The sequence below is a fragment of the Pelodiscus sinensis genome, chromosome 2, assembly GCF_052426305.1.
Source record: "Pelodiscus sinensis isolate ZL-2025 chromosome 2, ASM5242630v1, whole genome shotgun sequence".
Taxonomy (NCBI): Eukaryota; Metazoa; Chordata; order Testudines; family Trionychidae; genus Pelodiscus; species Pelodiscus sinensis.
The window spans coordinates 154,722,174-154,750,047 of NC_143053.1; the positions used below are offsets into that span (position 1 = coordinate 154,722,174).

At 42.8% G+C, this 27,874-nt stretch overlaps 2 protein-coding genes and 1 long non-coding RNA gene across 4 annotated transcripts in view; 1 reads left to right on the top strand and 2 right to left on the bottom strand.

The window, feature by feature from the left end:
* LOC149525359 (uncharacterized) overlaps nt 1-10,725 on the bottom strand; it is a 32,812-nt gene extending 22,087 nt beyond the window's left edge. The window contains exon 1 of the long non-coding RNA XR_016348908.1: nt 10,407-10,725. This is a non-coding gene — a long non-coding RNA (uncharacterized LOC149525359). The remainder of the gene's footprint in view (nt 1-10,406) is intronic.
* A 53-nt stretch (nt 10,726-10,778) lies between these two features.
* On the top strand, nt 10,779-23,327 carry RMP24 (ribonuclease MRP subunit p24). The gene is made up of 5 exons (XM_075921650.2): nt 10,779-11,009; nt 11,399-11,421; nt 12,290-12,489; nt 17,230-17,426; nt 18,472-23,327. The coding sequence occupies exons 1-5, from the start codon at nt 10,930-10,932 to the stop codon at nt 18,623-18,625; spliced, it is 654 nt and encodes a 217-aa protein (XP_075777765.1). The 5' UTR covers nt 10,779-10,929; the 3' UTR covers nt 18,626-23,327.
* Nucleotides 21,694-27,874, bottom strand: part of RPRD1A (regulation of nuclear pre-mRNA domain containing 1A) — a 51,497-nt gene continuing 45,316 nt past the window's right edge. Inside the window, exons 7-8 of one of the 2 annotated variants that reach the window (XM_075921647.1) lie at nt 27,567-27,765; nt 21,694-21,831 (exon numbers count right to left, since the gene is read on the bottom strand). In XM_075921647.1, coding sequence (XP_075777762.1) covers nt 27,616-27,765 — 150 coding nt within the window. In that variant the 3' untranslated portion in view covers nt 21,694-21,831; nt 27,567-27,615. Of the gene's footprint in view, nt 21,832-22,300; nt 27,766-27,874 lie in introns of those variants that run through there. The other variant, XM_075921646.2, reaches the window with a different exon arrangement.

Consider the following 27,874-nt stretch of genomic DNA (forward strand, 5'->3'; position numbering starts at 1 on the left):
CATAGGCCTTAGGGATATATTGCAGGATCCAACAGTACCCAAAGGTGACAACTGACAGGCTCATAATGGGATCAGGACCATGAAGGAAAGCAGAAACTGCAAGACACCTGCAAAGAAGAAGCCACCTAAGAAGCAGCAGCAGCAGCAATCCCAGGGAGCAGTGGCTACCAGAGGAGAAGTAGCAGCAGCATAATCCTGCAAAGAAACAGCTACCCCAGGAGAAGCAGCAGCACCAGCAATCCCAGAATTCCAAGGAAGGCCAGACAATAGATGTTTCCACAACCCAGCCAGCAGGCATCCACAGTAACAGCTACCCCAGTCGACAGTAGCTTGTGTATCTGCCACTAGAGGCCAGCTATTCACCTCAGTGGCAGCTTGCTTTTGACTTAGTGAAAAACCAGTGCTCTCTATCAACTTCATCCAGCCACGCTCCTCCTCATCCTGACAGAGCTGAAGGACCTTTACTGAACAAAAGGAATTGTGGTGATTATTTACCATTCAAGAATGTATGGGTTTCATCTGTATTTAAGATGGAAGCCCCTACCCATCTAATAATTTCCTGATCAGCACTTATTGGTTGTTTAGCATTAAGGGGTTTAGTATTAAATATATACTAGAAGATTTAACCAGGGTTGCTCGAGTCCTTCAGGGAAGGGGGCTGGCGGTGTGGAGGGCTCAGGGCAGGTAGTGGGAGGTGCAGGAGTCAGGGTAAGGGATTGGGTGGAGGGACTCTGGGAAGGGAGTAGGGGTTCAGGAGTCAGAGAAGGCTGGGAGATGTGGTGGGGCCTAAAAGGGGCTCTGGATTTGGGGTTGCAGGATTCAGGGAAGGGGTGGGGGATTCATGCCAGGGGCTGAGTTGTCTGAGGTGAGAGCTCACTGGAGCTGCCCATGGTGGCATGGAGTATGCTGCAGCTACCAGCCCTCTCCCCCTGCTCCTCTGCATGGGGATTGGGACTGTGGTGCTCAGTCCAAGGCTCCTGGGGGGTGGATCTCCTCTGGAAGGTCAGGGGGGGGCCTTGGGGCTGCCCAGCCTGGCAATGGGAGAGAGGGGGTAACTCCGGTGATATTCCTGGCCAGCCCTAGCCTCCAGCTTCTTAGGGAACAGGCTCCCCCTTATGCAGCACTGCAGCCAAAGGCCTGGGGGGGAAGGGTTTTGGGGTAGGAGAGACTCTTACATGAGCTGGTAGCTAGCAACATGGAGAGCCCTGGCCCCAGGTGGCCACTAGCTTCCTGGTGCAGCCGCCTCCCTATGGTCACTCTGCAATATAATTGTCCCTCCTATCAGCTCCCTTCCTTTCCATGTTATGGAAGTCAATCCTAATCCAGGCACATCCTGTTTTCCTGGCACAACCAAACCCTGCCTTGCTTTAAGTTATGATAAGAGGAAGTGCATAAAAAATGTGGTGGTCTTAGCTCTTACCATTTAGGAGTAGTTCTTGAACAAATGGATTCATAGACATATGTACGACTCATGACAGACAGATAGAAGCACAAACTCTCTAAGTTATAGAATATTAATGATATTATTATATGGCATAGAATATTAAGAAAATTATGATATTGTTATTGCATTGTTTTTGTTTGCCGCACCACTTCATTGGTTTAACTGTATTGTTTTATTATTACTATAATATGCAGGGCTCGACAAATACACTCGCCTGCTTGCCCATGGCGAGTAGATTTTGCCAGCTGGCGAGTGCTGGGGCGGACTGGCTCGGTGGGCCATTGTAAAGGGCTGGCCGAAGCCCGCACTACGGGCAGTGCGGCCCCATCCAATCTGCCAGCCGGCGGAGGAGCAGAGCTCTGCCAGGGAGGGGGAACCGCGGCGATTCTCAGCGCCGGGTGCCTGCGTGCAACTGCGGCGCGAGGAGGCAGAGCGCCAGCAGATGCCAGGACGCTGGTGTGACATGGCCCCGCCAATTTTAAAGGGCCGGGCAGCTCGGCTCTGGCTGCATGTCCCCGGCAGCTGGCTGCGGCATGCGGCGGAGCCAGGCCCCACCCCACCAGCTCCAGTCCTGCCATGGCTCCAGCCCCTTGCCGGCGAGAGACCGCTCCCTGCCGACCGCCCGGCTCACTGTGCCCGCCCCGCGCCCCATCTGGCTCCCACCGCCCATTCCCCACGCCGCCCCTGCACCCTGCACCCCGGATCCTCTACTTTCCCTCTGGCTCTGCACCGCCCTTGCACCCCGCTCCCCCCGATCCCTGCTTCCCCCCAGCTCTGTGCTGCCCGTTCCCTGCACTACCCCTAAACCCCGATCCCTCTGCCCCTCCCTTTCCCCGCGTCCCATTCCCCGTGCCTCCACCGCACCCTGCACACTGCTCCCCCCGATCCCTGCGTCCCCTCTGCCTCTGTGCCTCCTGTTCCCCGTGCCACCCCGTCCCTCCCCCCCGCCACACTGTTCCCTACACCCCTCTGGCTCTGTGCTGTCCCTGCACCATTTCCCCTGTGGGTTGGGAGTGAGGGGTGCTTGTCCATAGGAGGGGCTGGACAGGGCAGGGAAAAGGCTGCTGTGACCCAGCAGCGAGTGAAAGGGGGAGTTCACTTGAAGCACCTTTGCCTTTATGGAAAAAAATGAATGAAAATGCTATTTGCTATTTATAGAGCTAAAATGCTGGGACAAAAATGAAAACAAAAAAAACCCCATTGTAAAATGCAAACGTGTAAAAGACAACAAAAAAGTTGGGGGAATGTTTTGCTTGGCCCTGGGGAGAGGAAGCGGCTGGGATAGGCTGGGCTGGGCTGTGGGGAGGGGAGGGAAGGGGAAAAATATGGGAAAGGGGCTTGTGCTGAGGGGAGGGAAGGGGAGAAGGTCAGTAGAAGAAGAAGAAGAAGAAAGGGGAAGGCACCAAGGGACAGGGGTGCAGGAGAGACAAATCCCAGGGGGCCAAGTGCAGACAATGAGGAAAAGGGCAGGAGGGATGGTGTCAGGGAGGACAGGGTGATGCTGGGAGAGGAGAAGGTAAGGTCACTGGGGGCTAGAGGGAGGAGGGGGAGGTGTTGGGAGAAGGCTTGAAAGAAGGGGTGGGCATGAGGAAGGTGGGGATGGAGCAAGGCATGTGGGCACAGGGACATGAGGGGAATGGGGGCAGAGGGTGCTGAGGGGGTGGATATCAGGGAAAAAGAGGGCAAAGGGGGCAGGGGCAGTGAGGGAAGGGGGAGGAATCAGGAGGGTGCAGGTGCCAGGAGATTCTGGGGGAGAAGCAGAAGGGCAGACACCTGCAGGGTGGGGACCAGCATCAGAGGAGAGAGGCAGGGCAGGTGTGTAGAGGGAGGTGTTAGGAGTGGGGATGAGGAGGGGTAGCTCACTTGATCAGAGTGGGGCTAGTGGAGAAGAGGGCATGGGGGGAGAAAAGGGCTGGTGGAGGGGGGCAGGTCTCAGGAAGGCCGAGGGCAGCAAGAAGGGCAGGAGTCAGGACAACAGAGCAGGGTGAGGGGTTGGGGGGCAGCAGGCACCAGGGGAGCTGATGGAGCAAGGGGAGGAGACATGGCAGCAGAGGGAAAAGGTAGAAGTTTATAAGATATTTATTAATAACTTGGGTGATATTTATTAAGAACGTATTAGCAATTACTGTTCTTATTCTTATTAGGAATTTATGCCATTAAAAAAAACTCTTTTTTGGAGGGGAGGGTGGCGAGTCCCTTTTTTGTCTGGCGAGTAGGGTTTTCCATAATTTGTCGAGCCCTGATAATATGTATTTTATCTTTATCCTTTCCTAACATTGTAACCACTTATTTCTAAATAAATTATTATTTATTTTTCAAATAAATCGCTTCTTGTGTGCCTAAAGGGAAACAAGAAGACTTTTTATAAATACATTAGAAGCAAGAGGAAGACCAAGGACAGGGTAGGCCCACTGGTCAGTGAGGAGGGAGAAGCAGTAACAGGAAACTTGGAAATGGCAGAGATGCTTAATGTCTTCTTTGTTTCGGTCTTCACCAAGAAGTTGGAAAGAATGCCTAATATAGCGAATGCTAGTGGGAAGGGGTAGGTTTAGAAGCTAAAATAAAAAAAGAACAAGTTAAAAATCACCTCGAAAAGTTAGATGCCTGCAAGTCACCAGGGCCTGATGAAATGCATCCTAGAATACTCAAGGAGCTGATAGAAGAGGTATCCGAGCCTATAGCTATCATCTTTGGAAAATCATGGGAGATAGGAGAGATTCCAGAAGACTGGAAAAGGGCAAATATAGTGCCCAGCTATAAAAAGGGAAATAAGAACAACCCAGGAAACTACAGACCAGTTAGTTTAACTTCTGTGCCAGGGAAGATAATGGAGCAAGTAATTAAGGAAATCATCTGTAAACACTTGGAAGGTGGCAAGGTGATAGGGAAAAGCCAGCATGGATTTGTAAAGAACAAATCATGTCAAACCAATCTGATAGCTTTCTTTGATAGGATAACGAGTCTTGTGGGTATGGGAGAAGCAGTGGATGTGGTATACCTAGACTTTAGTAACGTGTTTGATACGGTCTCACATGATATTCTTATCAATAAATTAGGCAAATACAACTTAGAAGAGACTACTATAAGGTGGGTGCATAACTGGCTGGATAACCATACTCAGAGAGTAGTTATTAATGGTTCACAATCCTGCTGGAAAGGTATAAGAAGTGGGGTTCCGCACGGGTCTGTTTTGGGACCGGCTCTGTTCAATATCTTCATCAACGATTTAGATATGGGCATAGAAAGTACGCTTATTACGTTTGTAGATTATACCAAGCTGGGAGGGGTTGCGACTGCTCTGGAGGATAGGGTCATAATTCAAAATGAGCTGGACAAATTGGAGAAATAGTCTGAGGTAAACAGGATGAAGTTTAATAAGACAAATGCAAAGTGCTCCACTTAGGAAGGAACAATCAGTTTCACACATTCATATTGGGAAGTGACTGTCTAGGAAGGAGTACGGCAGAAAGGAATGTCAGGGTTATAGTGGACCACAAGCTGCATATGAGTCAGCAGCGTGATGCTGTTGCAAAAAAAGCAAACATGATTCTGGGATGCATTAACAGGTGTGCTGTGAACAAGATACGAAAAGTCATTCTTCCACTCTACTCTGCGCTGGTTAGGCCACACTTCAAGAAAGATGTGGAGAAATTGGAGAGGGTCCAGAGAAGAGCAACAAGAATGATTAAGGTCTAGAAAACATGACCTATGAAGGAGGGCTGAAAGAATTGGGTTTGTTTAGTTTAGAAAAGAGAAGATTGAGGGGGGACATGATAGCAGTTTCCAGGTATCTAAAAGGGTGTCATGAGGAGGAGGGAGAAAACTTGTTCATCTTGGCCTCTGAGGATAGAACAAGAAGCAATGGGCTTAAACTGCTGCAAGGGAGGGTTAGGTTGGACATTCCTAACTGTCAGGGTAGTCAAACACTGGAATAAATTGCCCAGGAAGGTTGTGGAATCTCCATCTCTGGAGATATTTAAGAGTAGGTTAGATAAATGTCTATCAGGGATGGTCTAGACAGTATTTGGTCCTGCCATGAGGGAAGGGGACTGGACTCGATGACCTCTTGAGGTCCCTTCCAGTCCTAGTATTCTATGATTCTATTCTTGATTTGAAGGCTGTATTCATGTCCTTTCAAAGGTCAGCAAGCATAGCTTTGTTTTCTCTAGAAATTCCTTTAGGGTAGGCGACAATCTTGGTTGCTGGTTTAGATAAATTATAAATTAAAAGCATTATTTCTAGGTAATATCACTGGCTTAATATAATTGAACTCAAATCTTTTGGTAACATAGCCTAAGACTCTGTGCCATATTATGCCCCTTTGTCATTTTACTGTCATTTCTTCTGAACATCTGTAGCAGATCATCAGTGAGTAAATCAAGAAAGGAAAAACATTTTCAAAACAGTTTTTTGTGGGAATTAGGCCTAATTTTGTAAGAAGTTACATACTTTTTAAAGTAAATATTTTCAGAATTAACCACGTTATAAAGTCCCTATCTAAGATGCATGAGATGTGCGCCCGTTAATCTGTATCATTCTATGATAAATAACTATACTAGTTTTCTAAGTTTTATTTTTCTGCACATTGTTTTGCATTCAGTTTTTTCTAAAGAAACAACCATGCAAAGAAACTAGAGCTTTCCATACAAGAAGATTTCTTCCCTGTGCAGGGTATTGAAAGACTCATTATACCAGTTATGTTTATTGAAACCCATGAGTGGCTCAGACTTTACATATTTTTAGAAGGCATCTTTTGGCATGTCAGAAAGACATTTGGAATGATCAAATATGCAGAGGAAAGTAAAAATAAAATATGGATACTGAAATCTATTGTTTGGTAGATATGACAATAAAGCTATGACAAGATACTATAAGCTGAAGAATGACAGTGTGTAGGAATGCTAATGAGGACTGTGAAACCTCTAGACCAGGGACTGGCAACCAGGAATGGTGTGGGTGGGCCACATGACTGACCCTCCTTCACATCAGTGAGCTGCAGCATCCCACGGCCCACTGGGATTTAAATTGCAGCCCCATGAACTCCCAGTCTATCCCCGTCCCCTCATATGCCTCTGGAGTATGAGGGCATCAGAGCCCCATACTTACCTGCTCCTCCCCCTCCCTTCCAGCACTTTTGGAGCAGGCAAATCACCTGATTCGTGCTCAGTCCCCTCTCCTCTCTTTCCCTCCCAGAGCTGAAATACCACAAATAGCTGATGGATCCAACCCTGGGAGGGAGGAAGGGAGAGGAACGAGGATGGAGCATGAATCAGACAATTTGTGGCTCCTCTAAAAGTGCTGGGGAGAAGGGTGGCTAGGAGGTCCACGGGGTGCAGGTTGAGCTCAGTGGGCCTAATGCAGCCCATGGGCTGCAGATTGCCCACCACTGTTCTAAACAAAGCCTCCAGGTTCAGCAAGCTAACAAGATATGATGCTGGATGCTGACACTAGCTACAATCAGACTGGAAATAAGGTTCAATTTTTCACAGGGAGGGTAAATAACCTCTGGAACAACTTACCAAGTGTTGTTGTGGATTCTCCATCACTGGCAATTTTTAAATCAAGAGTGGATGCTCTTCTAAAAGGAATGCTCTAGTTCAACAATAATTCAGGAAAGATCTGTGATCCATGCTTTACAGGAGAGATGATTGGAGCAGGCCTTCCTGGTCTTATACTCTATGGCTACGTCTAGACTACATGGCTCCGTCGATGGAGCCATGTAAAATAGTTTTCTCAGCATAGTAAAAGAAGCACAGTATGCCTCGTGAAACGAGGTTTACTGGAGCTGTCGACAAAGGCTTCCTTTGTCAACCGCGCCGCGTCTAGACTGCCGCGCTGTGCTGGATCAGCGGATCGTCGGCACAGCACAGCGGCCATTTTTATTGTAATGAAGTGGGGATTATTTAAATCCCCGTTTCTTTGACTATGCCAAATAAACTATTTTACATGGCTTCGTCGACGGAGCCATGTAGTCGAGACACAGCCTATGTCTCTTAGTCAGTCTGGAGTTTCATAGAACATATGAACACTTTACAAATCCAGTTGATCTGGGTGTAAAGGCCGTTTTTTTATGTGGAGAACACAGGAGATATCTGCATTATTGTTTATGAATATCTGTTCCTGAATTTATCTGCTTGATATTATTCTGAGTACGTCAAGACCAAAAAGATCAAGCAGGAAATGAAACAATGTTCATTGATAGGACACATAAAAATAAACATCTCTAAATTTGGATTAGTTTGTGGCAAAACGCTATTCTCAGGCTCCAATCCCAAGCTATTTTACCAATGCCAGATCCTTAGATCATTTGGACCATGAACAGCTAAAGGTACCCTCCTGGAGGAAGAAAGGAGAGGTGAGCTGCCAACAGCTGCTTGAGAAGCAGTGCTGACAGAGAATGCAGCAGGATAGTCTGGATTGATACAGGATAGTCTGTCTCTTTCAATCCAAAGGTGTGAATATGTGGGTTTAGCAGAACCTTCTTAAACTTGAAAGGAAAAGATAAAGTTCATATGTGACATTACACTCAATATTCTTTATGAATATGTGCTTATGATATGGATACAGCATCACTATGTGCTTTATGAAAGATAACATATGTAAGGAAGGTATCATTGGAAAGGTTATGATTTAATGAATATGATTATCTTATTTGTATGCATATATCATTTTTTTACCTGAAGTTAGGAATATTGACTAATGTATCTGCATTTCAACTATTCTACTTTAAATGATGCCCACTACTAAAACTTCCAATGGCTAAAGAAACCAGACAGGACTAATGACCCATCAGTGAGGACAATGACCTGTGAAAAAGGCTTGGCCTTCTTGTGGACAATCTGTACTGCCAGTGACTCAAGGCCACTAGGATGCTAGAGTCAGATAACCTGGCTGCCCCATACCAACCTCCATCTTGGACTGCTGAACTGTTCCACTGTGGGCTGGTGAACCAAACAAAGGATTCCCACCTTATGGAAATCCTAGTATAAGGTGGGGGAGGAAACCAGTTAAAATCTTCAGTTTGCTTCTTCTCCACCTCCCCATATAAAGAGATATTTAAAAACATCTAGGACTGCTATTGAGAGGTTGGGGGCAGGAGACCTGCTGGACCCAAGCTAAAATATACTGGGTCTGTGAAGGACTCTATCTAAACAATATCTAGGGTGAGGAATTATTTGCAAGCAATTTCTTTAGTCTATCAAGTTTAGTTTGTATGCTTTGCTTTATTTTCCTAGTAATCTAATTTGTTCTGCTTGCTTGAGAATTTAGAAATATTTTTCCTGTGGTACAATTTGTGGCTACCACTTTGTCTAGTTCTTTAAGCTCTCAAAACCTACCTTTTGTAAATAAACTTATTTCTTGTTTATAATATAATCTAGTTTATGTTATTTCTAACGGTGGTGGCAGGGAGAATAAGCGATTGTGCACAGCTTCTTCCATATTGAGCAAAAAGGTGAACTTCAAATGCTGTTGGGTTTGCACTCCAAGAAGGATGGGCATCTGTGTGCTGTGGCAAGTCCTTTAAGCTGAGCCTTCCTAGAGGTGATCTCAAGAGTCTATCTTTTTGCACTTCGGTGGGCCCTCCCGGCTCTAGCTTCCTCTTCTCTCCCCTCCCTCTGCATGTTGGGGGAGGTTTAAAAGCCCAGATCTACAAGACAGGATTAAAGGGTGCCCAAGCTGACAGAAAAGTTGAATTAAGCGGCATCTGATCTTATTGGGTGACTTCCCAAGGCAGTGTATATCATTCCATCATATTATGCAAGACATGATGAATACAGGCTTTTATTGTATGTACTTTTTTCCTTTGGAATAAACAAAAAGACATTTGTTGTAAAGCAGCTGATTTGATACACTTCAATCAGACACTGGCCACATGCTTCTAGAAGGCAGTTTTTTTGCAAGTAGCAAATACTATTAGACCTAAGGATTTAACATGGCTACTAAACAAGGGGCTAAGATTGGCAGGACCACATTTCCATTCAGGTAGGGAAGAAGGTAGTAAATTTGGCCACATGAGAAGTGCAGTTGAGACAGCAAAGGGGTTTAAGATACAGGATACCTGTACCTATGACATTTTGTGTCCTGTGTTCCCTCTAAGCTGCGTGGCACCCACGGGTTAGTCAAGTGCCACAGACATCCAGGTGCCCCTTCCCCAGCTGCTCTACAGCCCATTGTTCTTACCCTCTGCCTTGGAGACACTGGCCAACCTCTCCTGGGAGCCCCCTGCATGCGTGCAGAATGGAGGGTGCTAATGTCAGGGTATCCCTCTTCCTTACCCGCTGGCTGCGTCTAGATTGGCAAGGTTTTCCAGAAATGCTTTTAGCGGAAAAGTTTTCCGTTAAAAGCATTTTCAGAACAAAGTGTCTAAATTGGCACGGACACTATTCCGCAAAAAAGCACTTTTTGCAGAAAAGCATCCATGCCAATCTAGATGCGCTTTTGCGCAAAAAACCCTGATCGCCATTTTCGCGATCGGGGCTTTTTTGCGCAAAACAAATCTCAGCTGTCTACACTGGCCCTTTTGCGCAAAAGCTTTGCACAAAAAGGGACTTTTGCCTGAATGGGAGCGGCATAGTACAGTATTTCCGCAAGAAGCCCTGATTTCTTACAGTAGGAAGTCAGTGCTTTTGCGGAAATTCAAGTGGCCAGTGTAGACAGCTGGCAAGTTTTTCCAGAAAAGCGGCTGATTTTCCGGAAAAACTGGCCAGTCTAGACTCAGGCTCCCTGTGTAGCAGGGGAGAGGAACTGGGTTCAGGGGCAGGACTGAGGCCGGCAGCTGCCGCAGTCTGAACTATCCTTGTGTCTTGCTGCTCTGCAGCGCGGGGCGCCCTTAGGGTGCAACACACTTGGCAGTGGGGAAGGCAACTAGCGATAGGAAGGGTCACGGCTCAGACGAGCGCTGCCGTTTAAAGCGACGCGGTGGCGGTTTGTTTTTTAAAACGGGCTTTTGCCTCGTGCTCACCTCGCCCTGCCGTGACGCGGCCGGGGCCTGCGCTAACTGCTAAGGCGCCGCTGAAACGCCGCGCGGCGGCCTCGCGCTGCCCTCCGGGCGGCCACTGGTCAGTCAGCCTAGGGCGCGCGGGGGGCTCAGCCACGCCCTCTGGCCCCGCCCGTTTCCTCGGCCGGCCAGAGCGCGCACCGGCAGGCACCTCTCGCGACCGCCATGAGGGGGCGGGGGCCGCAGGCTCGAGACCCACCCGGCGCGCGGCCGCGCCGCTCTCAGCGTCACGCGCCCCTGAAGCCACCTGGGCGCGGCGCACGCGCAGGAAGCGATGTTGGACTGGGCTGGGCTGCCCGGCGCTCCCCGCGCGCGCGCGCGAAGGGGGCAGGGCTCAGCCGTGACCCCGCCTCGAGAGGGGGCCGGAACGCTCGTGCCGCGGTTGCTGTTTCCGCCGGGGACCCCGCGGCCGCGCATTCCCACCGGAAGGAACGGCGCGGTGCTAGGGGAGGGTTCCGGGCTGCGCGCCCCGCTTGCTACCGCGGAGATGTCGAGTCGCCGGCGGTTCCTGGAAGGGGCGGCCCGGGCGCTGATGGGCACGTGCCCGGCTCAAGCCCGGTTCCTGATGTAAGAGCCTCGCGCGCTTTTCTGTGGGGGGAGGGGAGAACAAGGCCTCTCGTGATTTGTGACGTAGCGCCCAGGGGGCGCTCTGAGAACGTTCTTTTCCATCCCCGCTGCAATCGTGGCCCCGCCCCCGCGTGCGCCTCGCTTCTTGACGCCCCTGGGAGCGTGAGCAGGACAGGCCCGGTTTGGGCTGAAACGGTTTGAAACGGGCCCCTCCTCCCCCCCCCCCCCAACAGGTCCTGATACAGGACGTCTTAGCTACAGGGCGGGATCCCTGACATGGGGATGGCAAGGTCTGGAGCCAGTGCGCCCCCCCCCCCCCATATCTTCAGTGAGTGAAGCGCCCTGACCTGCAACTTGCTTAGTAAACCCAGACTTTTTCCTCCCCCCAGGTGGACGTGTCCTTCTGAAAAAGGCAAGTTTACATATTCTGTGGTGGTGGTACTTTAAATCAGAGCCAGATGAGAAAGCTCAGTTCACAGATGTTGAACTGCTCAGAGCACTTGGTTAGAACATGATGACTTTTCTTCCTCCACCCTCCCAATGGGAAGCGGAAGAGAGACAAGGAAATTCCTTCCCAAGGAGAATTTAGAAATATTTTTCCTGTAGTACAATCTGTAGTTACCACTTTATCTAGTTAATATGATCTAGAACAGGATGCAGTGTGGCAGAGGTAGGACCATCTCTCCAGATTGCACCCATTCACATCAACGCCTGAATCTGACCTTTCATCAGCCGTGTTTTGACTCTATTATATTTGTTAACTGAATCTCAGCAATGGAAGAAGCTTAGTAAGGGGTACACTACATTTGATATGCATAGGGTTTTATATTGACAAAGGCTTGTGCCTCATGAAGTTCCTTGCAGGACTGTAATATTTTGCAGAAAGATGGGAGTGTATTTTTCTAGTACAGTTGCCTATTGGACAGTGCTGCCTTGTATGTAACTGTATGTACATTACTGTGTATATTTAACATTTTGGCATTTGGCTTCCACTTGAGAGTTTGAGTATGAAATGCAGAATTAAACAAATCCTGTATATAGTGCTGACTTAAATGTGTTTCTAACGGAGCAGTATGAACAAAGGAATTATATCTTAATGCAATTTAAAAAATGCTAGAGTAGAGAAAAGGAAATGCTCTGATCAGTGCACAGTTTACAGTACACTATAAATTAGTGACCTAATAGCTGTAATATATGGGGGTTTTTTATGCACGCCTAAAACATATTTACTGAGAGAAGTTCATTTAGGGTTTTACTGTGTTACCTTCTTTCATCTGTAGATAACAAAACCGACCGAGAAAGGATATGCCCTTACTGTTTCCAGTTTCTGATTCCTGATAATCACAGAGTTCGTCTCAAACCCAAGATGAAAGTGACTCCACGGCTACAGAAACTTCTTAATCGGGAGGCAAAGAACCATAAACTCAATTTGAAACAGACAAAGCTTTTGAAAAAGTACAAAGACTCAAGAAGTGTTCTGGTAAGATTGCTATTCCAATCAACAGGAACTGGGTTTGTTCTTTCTCTAGAGCCTTTATTTTAGAGCCTTTATTTCCCTCAAAGTGAAAGGGAAGAAAAGATCAGGAGACTTTTCTCTTTAGAAATTGAGTTTGCCATCCATCAGATTATTTCATCAGAACATAACTTTTTCTATGTAATTTTCTTGTTGGGGTAATTTCAATTCCAATACACACACAAGGGATTTTAAAACAAAAAGCCTGAGTTTAACAACAAAGAAATGAGAAAATGGCAGGTTGAAAAATTCTCAAACATCCAAACACATTGCTGCAAAAATGTTCAGGTTTAGCAATCTGCATAATCCAAGATTTAACTTAAAAAAAAAAAAAGGCCTCTTGTCTTTTTGTTGTGAACGTTCCCAGTGTAGACTGAACTGTTAGTCGATTTGTGCACTCTCCAGCAAAAGTAGCAGCAGCAAAGATTGATAACATACTCTTCACTCGAGTGTTATAAGCTGCAGAGCCTTCTTCCTTAGCCATTTGAGGTATGTGTGCACCATGTTTTGGAACTATGGATGTAATTGATTAGTCGACTATCTGATAAACAAAAACTTATTCTGTAGTCGACACACTAGTTGAGTAGTCCCTTCCCCTCCCCTCGCTGCCTCTATCAAAAAGAGGCAGCAAGGAGGTGGGGGGGGGGGGGGGGAGTGCTGGCGGGGAGGCAGCTTAAAAGCCAGTTCCTCCAGCTCCATGGGAAGAGTACAGTGGCGGCATTCCAGTTCTGAAATGTACAAGAGTCCCTGCTGGGGCTCTTGTACATTTCAAAGGTGGAAGCCGCTGCTGCGCCTCCACCCCCTCCCATGGAGCTCCTGAGGCTCTTGTACATTTCAAAGTGGAAGCACCACAAGGAGCCCAGGGTCAGTGGGGAACTCCCCACTGGGCCCGGGCTCCATGCAGCCTTTCACTCTTTGAAATTCATAAGAGCCTCTGCTGGGACTCTTGTACGTTTCAAAGGCGGAACGCCACACAGCACTTCTGTGTTTGAAATAAAGCAACAGTTCCCAGCTGCGCCCCTGCCCTTTCTCCCCATGGAGACAGTGCTGGGGGGAAACTGGCTATTAAACCGGTTTCCCCCCAGCACCAGATCCTGCTTCCCCCCTCTCCCCCGCTTGCTGCCTCTCTCTGACAGGCAGCAAGCGGTGGGGAGGAAGCGACTAGTCAAGTCACTAGTCCACTATCCAATAAGCATTTGCTTATTGGCTAATTGACTAGTTGTTTACATCCCTAATCCATAGACCATTTTTGTTGGTTTGGTTTGTTTCTTTTAATTGAGTGTAAACTGCCCGAGAAGCCTCTGATGTCTCTCAAACAGTCTTAAGGAAAACTGAGTTGGATGGCTGTTCGTACGAGACTTTCCTGACCAGTGTTTGATATTATGTAGTGAATAGCTAATTTGTGACTTCTTGTTTGTGGAATACAAAGTGGAAATTATCCAGCAAGGAAAAAAATGAACAATTGGCTTCCCTTGACTACAGGGTTACACTACTCATTTTTACCAAAGGGCAGTTTTATTACCAATAAAAGGTGCTGCAAACCAACATGCATAGGGGAAGGCCTCAGAATGCTCTCTGAGCTAAATGTTTCCTCTCACTTACACCAAGGTGTAACTGCAAAATAATTTCATCACAATAATGAAAGTAGTCATTAAGGGGAAAGGAAAGACACTGGTTGACACTAAACAGAGTAAACAGTGCTAACGTGTCATCTTACTGCATGATCTCCATTGTATTCTGGAACAAAAAAAGTGGAAAAGTTCACAAGATCTGAAGCACGCAGAGAATAACTATGTATACTTTTAATGTAGTGATGGAGGGACAAACAAATTTATTAAAACAGTCACGTAGACAGATGTTTTATTAAATGAAGATGACATTCCACTGGATACAATGTTGACTCTTCAGAGCATGTCCTGGCAGACTGGACACCTGCCTACGAAATGAGGACACTATTGATTATAATTTCCTCTTACAGAATTTGCAACAGTAGAAATGCAAAGCACCAAGAACATAAGATTGGGTTGAGAAGAATCATAGTTATTAACTAGTATCACTTACACATAACAGAAATAGGCACTTTAGAAAGACACAGTACAAAACAAAGCAGATTTTCTCCCCTCCAAATTTTAGTTTCCATTTGAAAGGCACACAAACTAATGTGAACTGGGAAGTTTTGCTTTTATTATTCATTGGTGTGATATCCCAAACATTTAGGCTAGATTTAAAGAGCTGTCATTTTTAGACAGGTGATATTCAGTGTGTGTTTTCCTATTCCAATAATGTGGGTGGATACAACACTTTATGGTCTTGCCTAAGCAAACTGAAGTAATTATATTTAAGGAGTGAGTAGATGACAAGGTGTGCCTGTACAATTATGTTTAAAAGAAACACAACCACCAAATATTGATGTACAGTGATTTGCAGAGCTTTAACAGGTTTTTAAACAAAAATGTACTTCTGTGTTTTGGCAGGACAGATTCTCAGGATGTAACAGGCATCCATATAAATGTGAGCTTAGTAGTTTGTGGTCCATTGTAATCTCCATGTAATGTCCTTGAATTGGGATTCAAAAATAGTAAGTAATAATACCTTCTGCTCTGTTTCAGACAGACTGACAGTCTCACGAAGATCTGTCCAGGTTCAGATCAAGATTGACTTGCATATGTACTATGATTTAGTGCGCAATTTGCTACTTAAATTGCGCCTGAAATGTTTCTGGTATTATGTACTTAAAATACTATCAGGAACTGACAGCTCCCACAGTTACCATTTGTAGAGACACATAAGCGCCTGCTGTGGAAGATAACACATTAGGAACAAGGCTGACTAGGATTTAGACCAACAAGCTGACAGGCTACGTTTGCAAGACCTTTCTTAGTCATTAGCAATATTTTATATCTTGGTTTTAGCATACTGCTAACTTTGCAATTTGCATATCATTACCTATTATACTTTGCAGAGTTACAAAATTGTTAAATCTTTTTTTCCAGATTTTTCATCCTTTAATTGAAGATCAATTATAAAAGATATTTTTGCCTAAGCCATTGGTTTTCAAACTTTGGGGTGTGGAGTACTGGTGGTCTGTGGAGAGCTGGCAGGTCACATTGTTTTGATTCTCTTCAGCTGAAACCACTGAAAAGAACTAAAATAAATTAAAAGCTTTCCTATTCTTTTCTGTGAAAGCAATTGCTATACGCATGTGAGATGTTATGTGATGGCAGCAGTGTCTCAGACGGTCTCTCTATTAATATATGGTTTTGTGCATGAAGCTGCTTCCCCTTTGACTCCACTGAACTTTAGTGTAGGGGTTCTCAACCTTTTTCTTCCCAACATGCTACAAAACCTCCACAGCCCACCTGTGGCACAACTATTTTGTTTTGCATATAAAAGCCAGCGTCAGCATTTCAGGGTCGCCATCAGGACAGTTGCTTAGGCTTCAGCATTAGCCATGAGTGGTGGAGTTTGGGACCCCTGGCAGCAGGTTGATACAGTGGAGCTTCTTTCTGCTCTGGGCCCCAGCAAGTCTAATGCCAGCTTTACTTGGTTAACCTGAAACCTGCTCACAGCCACCCAGTGGGCCCTAGACTCCTTCCTGAGAACCATTGCTTTAGTGAATGCCCTGTAGTCCCAGGGCAGTTCTTACCATACCAATGACCTCCCTTGTTTTAACAGTGCGGGATATACCTCCCTAAACTGGGATCCTCTGGTCCAGTAACAAGGATCACGTATGTTCCTGGACCAGAGAGCCCAGGGACAGGGAGGCTCAGGTAACTCAGAGAGCATAGTGCCAGAGGGCTCAGGTGGCGCAGGGAATCCCATGATACAGCCTCAGGGGGGAGCTGTGGCAGCATAAGGAGCCCCACTGCAGGGGATCCACCAGTATGGGGAGCTCCAGTGGCACAGCCAGGAATCCCACAGGAGGGAGTCAGGGGGTGCCCCATGGCGTGGCTAGGAGCCCTGTGGCAGGGGGGCTCAGGTAGCACAGCTGGAAGTTCCGAGACATTCAGCTAGGGCTGGCAGCACAACTGGCTGAAGGCAGTGGGGGCTGGCTGGGGTCAGAAGCAGAGTTGGCAGGTGCCTGGAAGGCTGGTAGTAGGGAACCTCCCCTAGTCTGGCAGATTTCCATATTCGGGACCAGCCAGGTTCCAAGGGTGCTGGACCACAGACGTCCAACCTGTAGTGTATCTTTAGTTTTGAAGATTTTGAATTTAATACCACTTTCTTTGAAGACTTGCCAAAAAAGTGTTGTATAGTTAAGTTGAGAAGTGTAAATTAAAACATTTTAAAATATATTTTGGTAATTTTCTAAATTCTTGAATGTCTATGGTGAAAAATGAATCCCACGGCGGTACTCAAAATATTTTACAGTCACAGCCACTTCTAATGTTGCCTAGTTTTTTCTTGTTGTGACAAGATTGGTTTTTGTTTCATTCCATGTGTTTGCAATTCAGAATTAAAGACCCTGAAATTAGTTTCCAGGGGATTGGAGTTGTTTCTAGTCAGACCCTGGGGATTTGATGGCTTAAGTGGTTTAAAAAAAAAGCTATATGTGAATTCACTGTTGCTTTTTATGTCTCTCTGCTTCACATAACCAAGTCTTTAAGCAGCTTGATTCATTTTGTAATTTTGAAGAGCACTTGGACACTTATACATTTTAAATGAGGAAAGACAGAAGAGTTAACGTTTTCTTTCCTCTCTTCATAGCTGGTTACTTGCAACACATGCAACAAAACAACAAGACATTATGGTAAAAGCAGAGATTTTCTGGCAACAGCAACAAGCCGTTCTGGAACTCCAAAGAGTACACCAGACCCAAAGACTCCAATGTCTGCAAACAAAATGACACCCTTAAATCACAGTAAATCAGGATCCAAAGGCAAAAGTCCAGCATCAGCTTCCAGGTAACTGTTTCCATTTTACCCGAAGAGTCAATATACTGAATAAGTTGCAGTACTAGAAGTGAGAAAAGGGAGTTCAGACTAGCAATGTTAAATAACGGTTAATTGACTAGTCTATTAACCTCATGAATTATTTTCAGTTACTCGACGAGTCTACAGTCCCTGGGGGTGGAGACTGGTAGCCAGTTTGCTCCAGCCCCATTTCTGAGGAGCCACCTGCCACTCAGCACTGCTGCCTCTGATACAGAGGCATTAGCACAGGGCGGCAGCAGCTCCAGTCAGAGGGGTGAGGTTGAGCTCCTGGACCCGGCACAAGCCAGAACTGAGCCAGGTTGCCTGCCTGGCTCCTAATACACTTTAAATGCTGTGGTAGGTCCCAGACCTGCTGCAAGCCAGGCTCCTAGTCAGCCAGCTAAAAATTTACTAGTTGAGTGGTGGGCGGGGGGAAAAGAGGAACGTGTGTATTTTATACCATTAACCTATAAGCTATTACATCCCTAGTTCAGACAAGTTTTTTAGTAATCTCTTATAATTAATAACCAATATCAGGGATCTGAAATGGGAAAATCATTTTAGTTTTACGGATGTAAATACTCATTAAAACAGTTGACTGGTTAACTGTTGGAGAGCTGGTGCAGATCATCTGGGGCTGGGGTCCAACTAGGGCTGTGGTCCTGCTGCCTCACTGGGGCAGAAATCCTGCCTGCCAGGGATGGTGAGGTCTGCTTTGGTTGGGCTGGTTACTGGGTAAACATGCTAGGAAAACTAAAGCTAAAAAGTATTTCTTCTTGTTTGGATTTTTAAAATAAACTTCAGCCTTAGTGTGAGAGACCTTTGAGAAAATAAAACCCTAAGCATATATGTAATATATGCAAACTCAGTACTTGCATACATATTTCGGTAGTTGTGCTTCTTACAACCCACTTTTAAAAGCAATGCATAAGTTATTCTGCACACAAACATTTTCAAAATCAGACCATAAAATTACATTATTCCCACAGTCTCACTTTTTTAATAAGATGTTCTTGATTTTTGTTTGGTTTTGCAGAACATGCATGCTTGGACAGTCACCATCCAGTTCTTTCCTCAAGACTCCCAAAACCACTAAATCTCACTTTTCTCAGCTCAAATGGCTACTTAATCTTGAAGAAAAACAGAAGAGCCAGAAGAGGGACCTGAGAAACTTCTTGTCTTCACTTTGAAATACTGAATGATTACAATAGTAATGGCTAAAATTGGGCCAGTAAATGAACTAAGTTAGTGACTGTTTTATGTATTATTTTATAAACTTATGAAAACAATTTTAATGATAGTTTAATTTGACTGTCTTAAGGCCTTCAGCATGTAAGGGAGGATTAAATTCATTGTTTGGAACATTCTTTGTACTTAGTTTGTCTACCAGAGGATATTGCTGGTCTCAGAAGCCTGAATTTGGTTCACAGTCTTTAATAGCTCAGGAATTAAAAGCCCAAATCTGTTCTTGAAACAGGTTGACTTGCATCAATGAAATGGCTTTTAAAATAGGATCCTGTACCACAGTAGAATTTGCAGAAGATCTGTGGTGTTGGTTTGTGGACATTCTCTGTGGCTGTGCAGATCTGTGAAACTGTTTTCTAAAGGAAATCTGTGTGGTCCTTAATGAACTGACAAATTAATTCTGAAACATGCCTGCTTAACGCTATTTAAAACAAGTAAGTATTACTCTGCAATTCCTGACATTGGTGGCTCTAGTTATCCATTGGAAAGAGAATTAATTAATTTGTTTTTGCATACAAATAGCTTTAAAACCAAAAATGTGTGTGTCTCTGCAAGTTGTTATATAAAGTGTTTCCTTTTTGTTCTTGACTGCATTCCTGTTTGGGCAGTAGCAAATTAACAAAATTATTACATTTATTCCCTGCACTGCATCTGGATTTTTGAAATCCAATTAAAAACCACTTTCCAACAAGTACAAATTGGTATATTTAAAAAAAATCATGGAGGCCAGAGCTTGTTGCAAATCTTTAGTGCCTATAGTTTTCTACAAATTAAGAGTGGGACCATTTCCTCCACATTGAGAAAGTATAAGGGATGCTGGAAGAACTTCCATTTTGCCTCTTTCCTACTCTGATCTCTAAACTAAGAACTTGCACTATAAGGAACATTCCAGTCAATGAACTGAGGATCTTTGAATTCTTTGGAAGAGACTTTACAAGTCATCAGTTTATTCCATTACTGTTTCAAGGCTGATAAGAATTTTACAATGTGTATGTATTTGAATTCCTTAACCATTAACTCTTACCCCCTTCTTTTCCTTTAAAAATAAGTCTGCAATATTAGATACTAAAGAATTGGCAACAGTGTGATTATTAGGTAAGAACTGTTGACCTGACTATGTGGCTTATCTCTTGGAATTAGGAGAACCCTTTCTCTTTGATGGAATTGGCTTTAAATAAACCACTCATCATTAAGTCTGGGGTCTGGGTGGTGAAGCAAGGGCTGGGATACCTATGGGTATGTCAAGACTACGTGGTCCTGTCGACTGAGCCATGTAGATGAGTTTACTAGACATTGCAAAATAAGTGGCGATTTAAATAATCGCCGCTTCATTTACATTAAAATGGCCGCCGCGCTGTGCCGACGATCAGCTGATCGGCACAGCGGGGCAGTCTAGACACGCCGCGGTTGACAAGGGAAGCCTTTGTCGACTGCTCCAGTATGCCTTGTGAAACTGGATTATTCGCCGCTTCATTTTGCTATGTCTAGTAAACTCATCTACATGGCTCCATTGATGTAGCCATGTAGTCTAGACATACCCTAAGAGACTGCATTTCTGACTTATTGTTAACCAGTTTGAGACAATCCTTTTTGTTATTGTCTCAATATATCTTATGGACGAGTAACTGCCACTTTGGTTTGGTTCAGTTTGTCCTGAATTTGGTATTCTTACTGGTGACCCATTGAGGTATTAACTTCACAATCAGCTTCAAAAATGGAACCTTACAGACAACTATTAAAAAAAAAAAAAAACAGTTTATTATACATACTTTGAAGGATCCAATACCCACCCTTCGTTCACCAAGAACTTTATTTACAGAAAAACACTCAAATACGTTAGAGAAGAATATGCTCTGAGGAGAAAAGTCTCAGGTGTATATATATATATACCTTAGATGCTTAAAACCACCTTCACCAAAAGTGGACACTCTATTGCAGAAGTAGATCAAGCTTAGAATGGGCCACTTAAATAACTCAACAGAACCCACTTAAAGCACAGAAATAAGACCAGAGACTGCACACTGCTAGTTGTCACCTACAACTCCACACTGTAACTCAGACAGGGTATCAGACTATTATAACCCATACTCAATGGAGACTACATTCTGAAGAATCTTTCTGGTACCTCCAAGCTTCATCAGTCGCTCCACGCTGATCAGGATACGCCATTCAAAACAGCATCCCATCCTTCCAGAACACATGCAAAATCTGCATACTACTGCTACAATAATCCCCATAATGCATCTTTCAGATCCCTGCGTGCTACATGTGCCTATCAGAATGTGTTGTACTTCTTCCAATGCACTAAATGCCCCAATAACAATTATGTGAGTGAAATAAATCAGTATGCTCTCAAATGAACTCACAAAAATAAAGACAAAAACACCCTCTGCATGAATACTTTTCACAAAGTAATCACTCTATATCCAAACTTTCAATCTTCATTCCCAAAAGGGCAGTATTTCTCAATGTGGTCCATGGATCCACTCTGAGAAACCTGCTAACTGGCTGCTCTGATTTGTTTATTTACCAGCTGTTTGCAGCCAAGGGGAGCTGTGGGAAACATCATGGGCCAGTCCGCTGCTTCCTGTGGCTCCCCTTGGCTGCAAACAGTGAACCAGAGCCAATGGAAGCCACAAGGCTCTGTGGCTGCGGAACTAGTAAATAAACATATCTGAGTGGCCAGTTAACAGGTTACTCAAAGCAGATCCATGGACTACTTTGAGAAACACTGCAATAGGGATGTGAAAAGTAACTGGTTAACAAGTAATGCTTACCGGTTCTGGTTTACAGTTAACCAGGGGGAGCTTAATTTTACATCCCTAATCCCCAATGAAACCTGCAAAATGCATTCAAAAGAAAAGCCTCAGAGTTTAAAGTAATAACTTTCATAGACACTAAAAATCATGGACTGAATATGGACACTGGATTTATGGCTCATTAAAACAATCTGTGACTAACCTCCAAGGTATTTTTTTCTCCCCCTTCCTTCTCTTATGACTGGAAAGGTGTTAACTGTCCACTTCACCTTGAAATGTGCTAAACAATCTGTTCCATCTCGTACATTTCCCAGACCCGAAGAAATGTTCATCTTAAGATCGATAGCTTGTATCTCTCTCACCTATAGAAGTTAGTCCTGGCTATGACAAAACTGCATATAAGAAAACAAAATGGTAACAGTAATCAATTTGGTATCGCAATCATGCTTAAACTTTTTTCAATTCTGAGATTTCCTGTTTTAGCAATTATTCTTCAATTTAAGTACAAAGGAATCTCTTAAACTGGTAAATCTTTCAAAATAGAACACACTAAATGTAATCATTGTCATGCATTTTTCTTACTATGTATTCACCTGTTGCTTCAATGGATAACTTCTTTTGTTTTAAAACACATTTTAGAGACACTCACCAGAGAACTATGCACCCTCATTTAAAAATACCATTTCAATTTTCAATATTTAAATACTGAGAAACAGTAATGTAATAATTAAAATTAGTATAAAACTACCAACTTAGTCAAAATGGCAGAGTAGTTCTGGGTTACTCAGAGCAATTCACAATGGTTATATATTGACAATCCAGAGAACGGCGGCTGGGTATATAAGTATTAAATAATGTTGATTTATGATGTTTTATAGTGTTTTATTCTTTTAACTATGAAAATGTTATACACTGAAGAGTTATTTAGAGGACAAATTACACAAGAATTACACAGTCTGTGAGCAGTGCACAATAAAACACATTTTTACATTAAAACATCTTGTCAGCCTTCAACAAATGAGCAAATTTTGGTTGCAAACAAGTTACAAAGTGCTGTTGGTAGCATTTTTCCCACAAAAAGGATCATGCTTACTAAGATACTTTTTCATGTAGTAACGATTAAATCAGAATTAGACTTCTAAATAGTAAGACGGAGAAACTGACCCATTTAGCAACGTAATTTAACACACAGAGACAGATTCAAAGACAGAAATTGGTCATCTGTTTTTAAAAAAAGATAATCAATATGCTTATTATGATTTTTAAGTTGATTTTCTAAGAGTGAGTTGCTGACAGCCAAATCCTAATTGTTTCATTTGCACAGACAGAATAGCAATTTCAAAAAAGCAAGAATTAATTCCAAATGCTTTTACTAAAACCATCCCAACAAAAATAGTGCCATTGCAGCTGCATGCTAATCTTTCTACAATAATTCGATAATTTTCTATTACCATATGTGCTACAAGTTGAATCTTTCCCTTCTCAAGCATATGGCTAACAAAGACTACATCTATACTGCTGCTTTTTTTCCAGAAAAAGGTACGCAAATCGCACTCCACAATTTGCGTACATTTTTCTGATTCTTTTTTGGGAAGAAGCTTTTCAGAAATTTGGCCCGTCTACACTGGGCCAAATTTCGGAAAAGCGTCCTCTTTCGGAAGAGCCCTTCTTTCTCATAAAATAAGGAATGCAGAGCTTCCAAAAATAAATTCGGAAGAGCAGATGTGTTCCCTGGATGTGGCAGAGTTTTTCCAGATACCTCTGGTATCCTGGAAAAAATGCCATAGTCTAGACATAGCCAAAATGTCTATGCATGTGCTATGGCCATTTAAGTCCTGCAGTGGTGCACAGATCTCTTGATGGGATTGTTAGAGGACACATTTGCAGATACTGAAAAAAAATCATGGGAATTTTGCCACTGACTTCTAGATTTTAAATCATGTAGCTTGGATTGTGTTGGGAGAGGAGGAGGGGAATCATGAAAGGCTGACTGATTTAATAATATATGAAAGGCTGAACAGTAGCTGAATGTAAAATAGACAAGCACAAGCTATTGTTACTGAAATTTATAAATTAACTTTCTACAAAGGAGGCAATTTATCTTTTATCAACACTTACAATTCTTTCATAACCAAGAATGTTAAATTTGTTTGTAAGCTCACAGAAACTTGGAGAATGGGCATTTTTAGACAGATTTTTTTAAATAGTTTTACAACAATATGGCTTTATCTTCAAAGCCATTACTTCTTCATGAGAGTAATCTCATTGACACAATCTCAGTTACCTGAAAGTAGGTACTCATATGATTTAAGAGCTGTAGGACTATGTCCATGAAATTTCACTAAAACTCCTGATAACTGTATCTTGTTAGAAGGATCTGATTTTTTATTATTAGAAAACACTTTAAGATGTAACATTTGTTGAGCTGAAACAAAATTCGCATCTAGGATCCTCCTTTCTTTGGGTAGGTGAATTGGATTTCATTGTATGTCACATGACCAAAATGCAACTTTATGCAGATTAGTTGACTGCACCTCATTTTTCTACCATGCACACACAGGTACATATACTATATTTTGGTACCTGAGAACATAAAGATACCTGACAGCCCTATGAAGCAGCTGTTGTATCTTACTGTATTGTATGTCACTCCCATAGAAATCATAGACTGAACACCATTCCTCCAATAACATGAAATATTTTTAGTAACAAATAAGGAGCATTTTACCTCCCCTAAATTCTTTGTTTCCAAACTAATTTTGAGTGGTTTAAAAAAGGCCAACCAAAGCACACCACAAAATTAAAAGAATCATTAGATAAAAGCATTAGCACTGAGTTCTCAAAGTTTCACTTTAAAATTGTATCAAAATTAACATTCATCTCAAGGAAAAGTTTGATTTTTTAAATATATTTTCCCTAAATCTTGTCTTTAACTACTTCTAAATATACATCTATACACACAAAACAATATTACTAAAACATAAGAAGAGAATAACAGAGTTAAGTTAGTATCTACCTTTCTCTCTGCCCATGAGGTGTTGAATCCTGATTTTCCTTGACATTTACACAATGATTTCTGCCCTTTTTCCGAACAAGGCAGGTGGAGAAAGAATGAATGCTTAAACTTTTTACAACAAAATATTCTAAAAATCTAGGATCTGATTTAGCAATGGACTTCTTACACTGGGACAGAGCCCTAGTGATTTCAATAGCAGTAGCAATCGATCTGCTTTGGAATAGGACTAAGACTACTGATTTCTTCTATTCAGTTATAATTCATGAGGTAACAGATTTGTTTTTTTAAATTTGTAAATAATTTTGTACTATGCTTTACAAAAGGAGTGCTTTTTTTGCAGCAATAATGTGTATGTATATAGACATTTATATAGCTAATTTTTTAATGGCCTAGAACACCTTTAAACCATGAAACTCTTACTCTAGCTCTAATTTTCAAATAGTTTTCAACTTGAATGCACTTTTGAAAAGATGACTGGATACTTTTTACATATCTGACAATGCTTAAAAACATAGCTAGTTTTGTCTGCTAATTATGGTCAATATCCTTCTCACTCTGGTTTTCACTGTGGACTGATAAAATGAGTAGAAAGCGAACTCAAATAGCTATAAATCTGTTGATGGCTAGTGAGTTCAGACCATTGAGCATCTTCCCACCTCTAAGGCTATGTCTACACTGCAGAGCTTTTCCGGGATACTAAAGGTATCCCGGAAAAGCTCTGCCATGTCCAAGGAATGCATCTGCTTTATTGGAACAGTTTCCGAAAAAGCAGACACGTTCTTCCACCATCACTGTAATCCTCATTGTATGCAAACTAAGGGATGTTCCAAAAGAGCAGGATTTTCCAAAATTTGGCCCCATGCAGACAGGCCAAATTTTGGAAAAGCCTCTTTTGAACCCCCCCCCCCCCGCTTGCAAATGGTGTTTCGCAGTTTGCACATCTTTCTCCAACTTTTCTTTGCAGTCTAGACTTAATCAGGTTTTTTGGGGGGAAACTCCCAAAGAAAACATCTCTATATATTGTTGTCTCCTTGCAAATTGCAGGGTAAAGTGTTCAAGAATTAATGTTTGATCCTGTCATATTTAATTCTCACAAGTTCCTACTTCATGCATGTAAACTTGAGGGGGACTTGGGAGTGTTTTGGGGTGAGGTGTGGCTTGAGAAGCCATGCAGCAGCAGCCTAGATGGTATACTGTCAGGGAGAACAGGAAAAATCTGGGGAAACAGCAGAGAGTATGGCCCTTTTTTCCCCCCACACACACCTTCAGATGCACAGAGAAATCCATGGGTGAAAGTCCAAACTTCCTGAGATCTTTGCATGGACTGCCAAACCTTATTCTGAAGTAATGATACTGTGCAGATCCTGTAATTTCAATCCATCTATTTTTCCAGCTAATTACTGCCCATTTGTGATACAGCCAGAATTTCCTCTTTTGAAAAAGGTATATGTTTTTGTCAAAATATGATTATTTTCATAAAGAAGGTTGTTATATCCTGCTGACAGTTGTTAAATATTCCATGGCCAATGACTAGTTGGCAAAACTTCCATTGACTTCAGTAGGGTCAGGATTTTACTCCATGACTATGAGTCATCTCAGTTTATTTTATTTTTAAAGCTACTGGTTTTAAGTCTGCAAAGTGGGATGTGCAGTAATGTGTTAAATGGCTGTAAACTTTATTTTTGTTTAAACTGACGTAAATGTAATTTTCATGACACATATAATTAAGAGTGGGTATTTATTAATATTGCTTATAAAGGTTTACAATGAAATGGTTTCTTTAGGCAAGCCTCTCACCAGAACACTTAATAATAAAGCCTCTCAGAGTAAAACAAACATACATTTGGGGTCAGATGCTTATGAGTATTTAGGGGCCTAAAGGACTTGGAGCCTAGTGGGATTTTCAAAAATTCCTAGATGCTTAACTCCTATCAATAGCTAGTAAGGCAGTTTTGAAAATCCCACTAGGCATCTAGCTGCATCTTGAGGCTCTTAAATATCCTTAAACACCCACTTCTTAGTGTTTTTAAAAGGAAGGGGGTAAACAACTTTGTTTTGATAGTTTAGTTATTGACATACAAATATATTTATACAGTGACAGGTTGTTTTTAAACCCACATTCAGCAATGATTCTTGCAGTTTAATATACAGAGTGGCCTAGATTTTCTGGGAGAAAATCCCCTCTTTGTAAGAAAAGGAGACCAAGACTTATATGTTTGCTGAGAGGCTCAGAGGCAGGGGAGTAGTAGTTCTCAATGGCCTCTCTGGAGAAGTTTCTTCATGGGAGAGGATGCTCTGATCCAAATTTTCTATAGCTTTCAAAATGCTATTTGTAGTAATTAAAATTGTGGAATGATGTCACATTTATTGGATCAGGTTTGTTAATGGAGATGAATGTGGCAGAAATAGGTTATTGTACAAAGTGCTCCTTCAATTCAGAAACCAAGCTGTCAGAGAAAAAAAATATTTCTATTGCACTAATTAAAATGTTTGGCTCTTAAGCAGTATTTTTAATTTTAATATTTAAAAGTAAATATTATGCCAATTTTGAGTCACCTAAAATGTGTTCAATTTATCATGATTTATATTTTCCATTTTCAAATCTGGTTAATAGTATTTACTTGAAAATAAATCAACAGTCTTATTTGGGGGTGGGTAAATTAAATTAATAAATAACCAGAAACATCACTCCGCACACAAAAAATAAATTGCAGTAGTCTTCTTAGAAACTTAAAATTATGATTTCCACAATGTTCCATTGCCTCACTAGGCACTGAAATGTGGCAATTTAAATGTACTCTTTGATTGTAATGTGAACTACATTGAATAGAGGGTACATAAGAAAAATAAAAGAAATGTATCAGTTTCTTACAGGGCACCTGATCAAAATCTGTACAAAAGATAATATTTCAAGATAATTACTCATTCTTTAACATAATAATATACAGATGCCACCTTTTATAAATGTACCAATATGTTCACTTGCCAATAAAACAGTAAACAAATCAATATTTTAAACAATTCTTATAAATTATTTGGAGCATTTTTTACCACCACTCTCCAACAATGTACAAAAATAATACTACGGGAATATCAATCAGTCTGACCTACCCCTCACTCCACAGAAGAGCAGAGGCTATAGAAATAGATGTTCTTATAATCAATCATCATTGTAGATGTCTCCGGCAAATGGTAGGTGCACATGGCTTCCTGTGACATTGGGAAGTCGAGACAGATCAGGAAGATTCTGGATTCGTGTCCTAAGTTCTTTTCTCACCTGGGATACTCTGGCTAACTTGCGCTTGTATTCCTGTAATGCAAAAGTAGTTGACAGATGATTTTCCAATCATAGCAGGATTTTCAAAATCCCATCCATATTATTTAACTGACATTTCATTGATCACGACTCCCTTAAGCAA

Coding starts and splice junctions, on each gene's coding strand:
- RMP24 (XM_075921650.2), top strand. CDS start 10,930: ATGTCGAGTCGCCGGCGGTTCCTGGAAGGGGCGGCCCGGGCGCTGATG. Junction 11,422..12,289: donor GACGTGTCCTTCTGAAAAAG/GCAAGTTTACAT, acceptor TTTCATCTGTAG/ATAACAAAACCGACCGAGAA. Junction 17,427..18,471: donor AGTCCAGCATCAGCTTCCAG/GTAACTGTTTCC, acceptor TTGGTTTTGCAG/AACATGCATGCTTGGACAGT.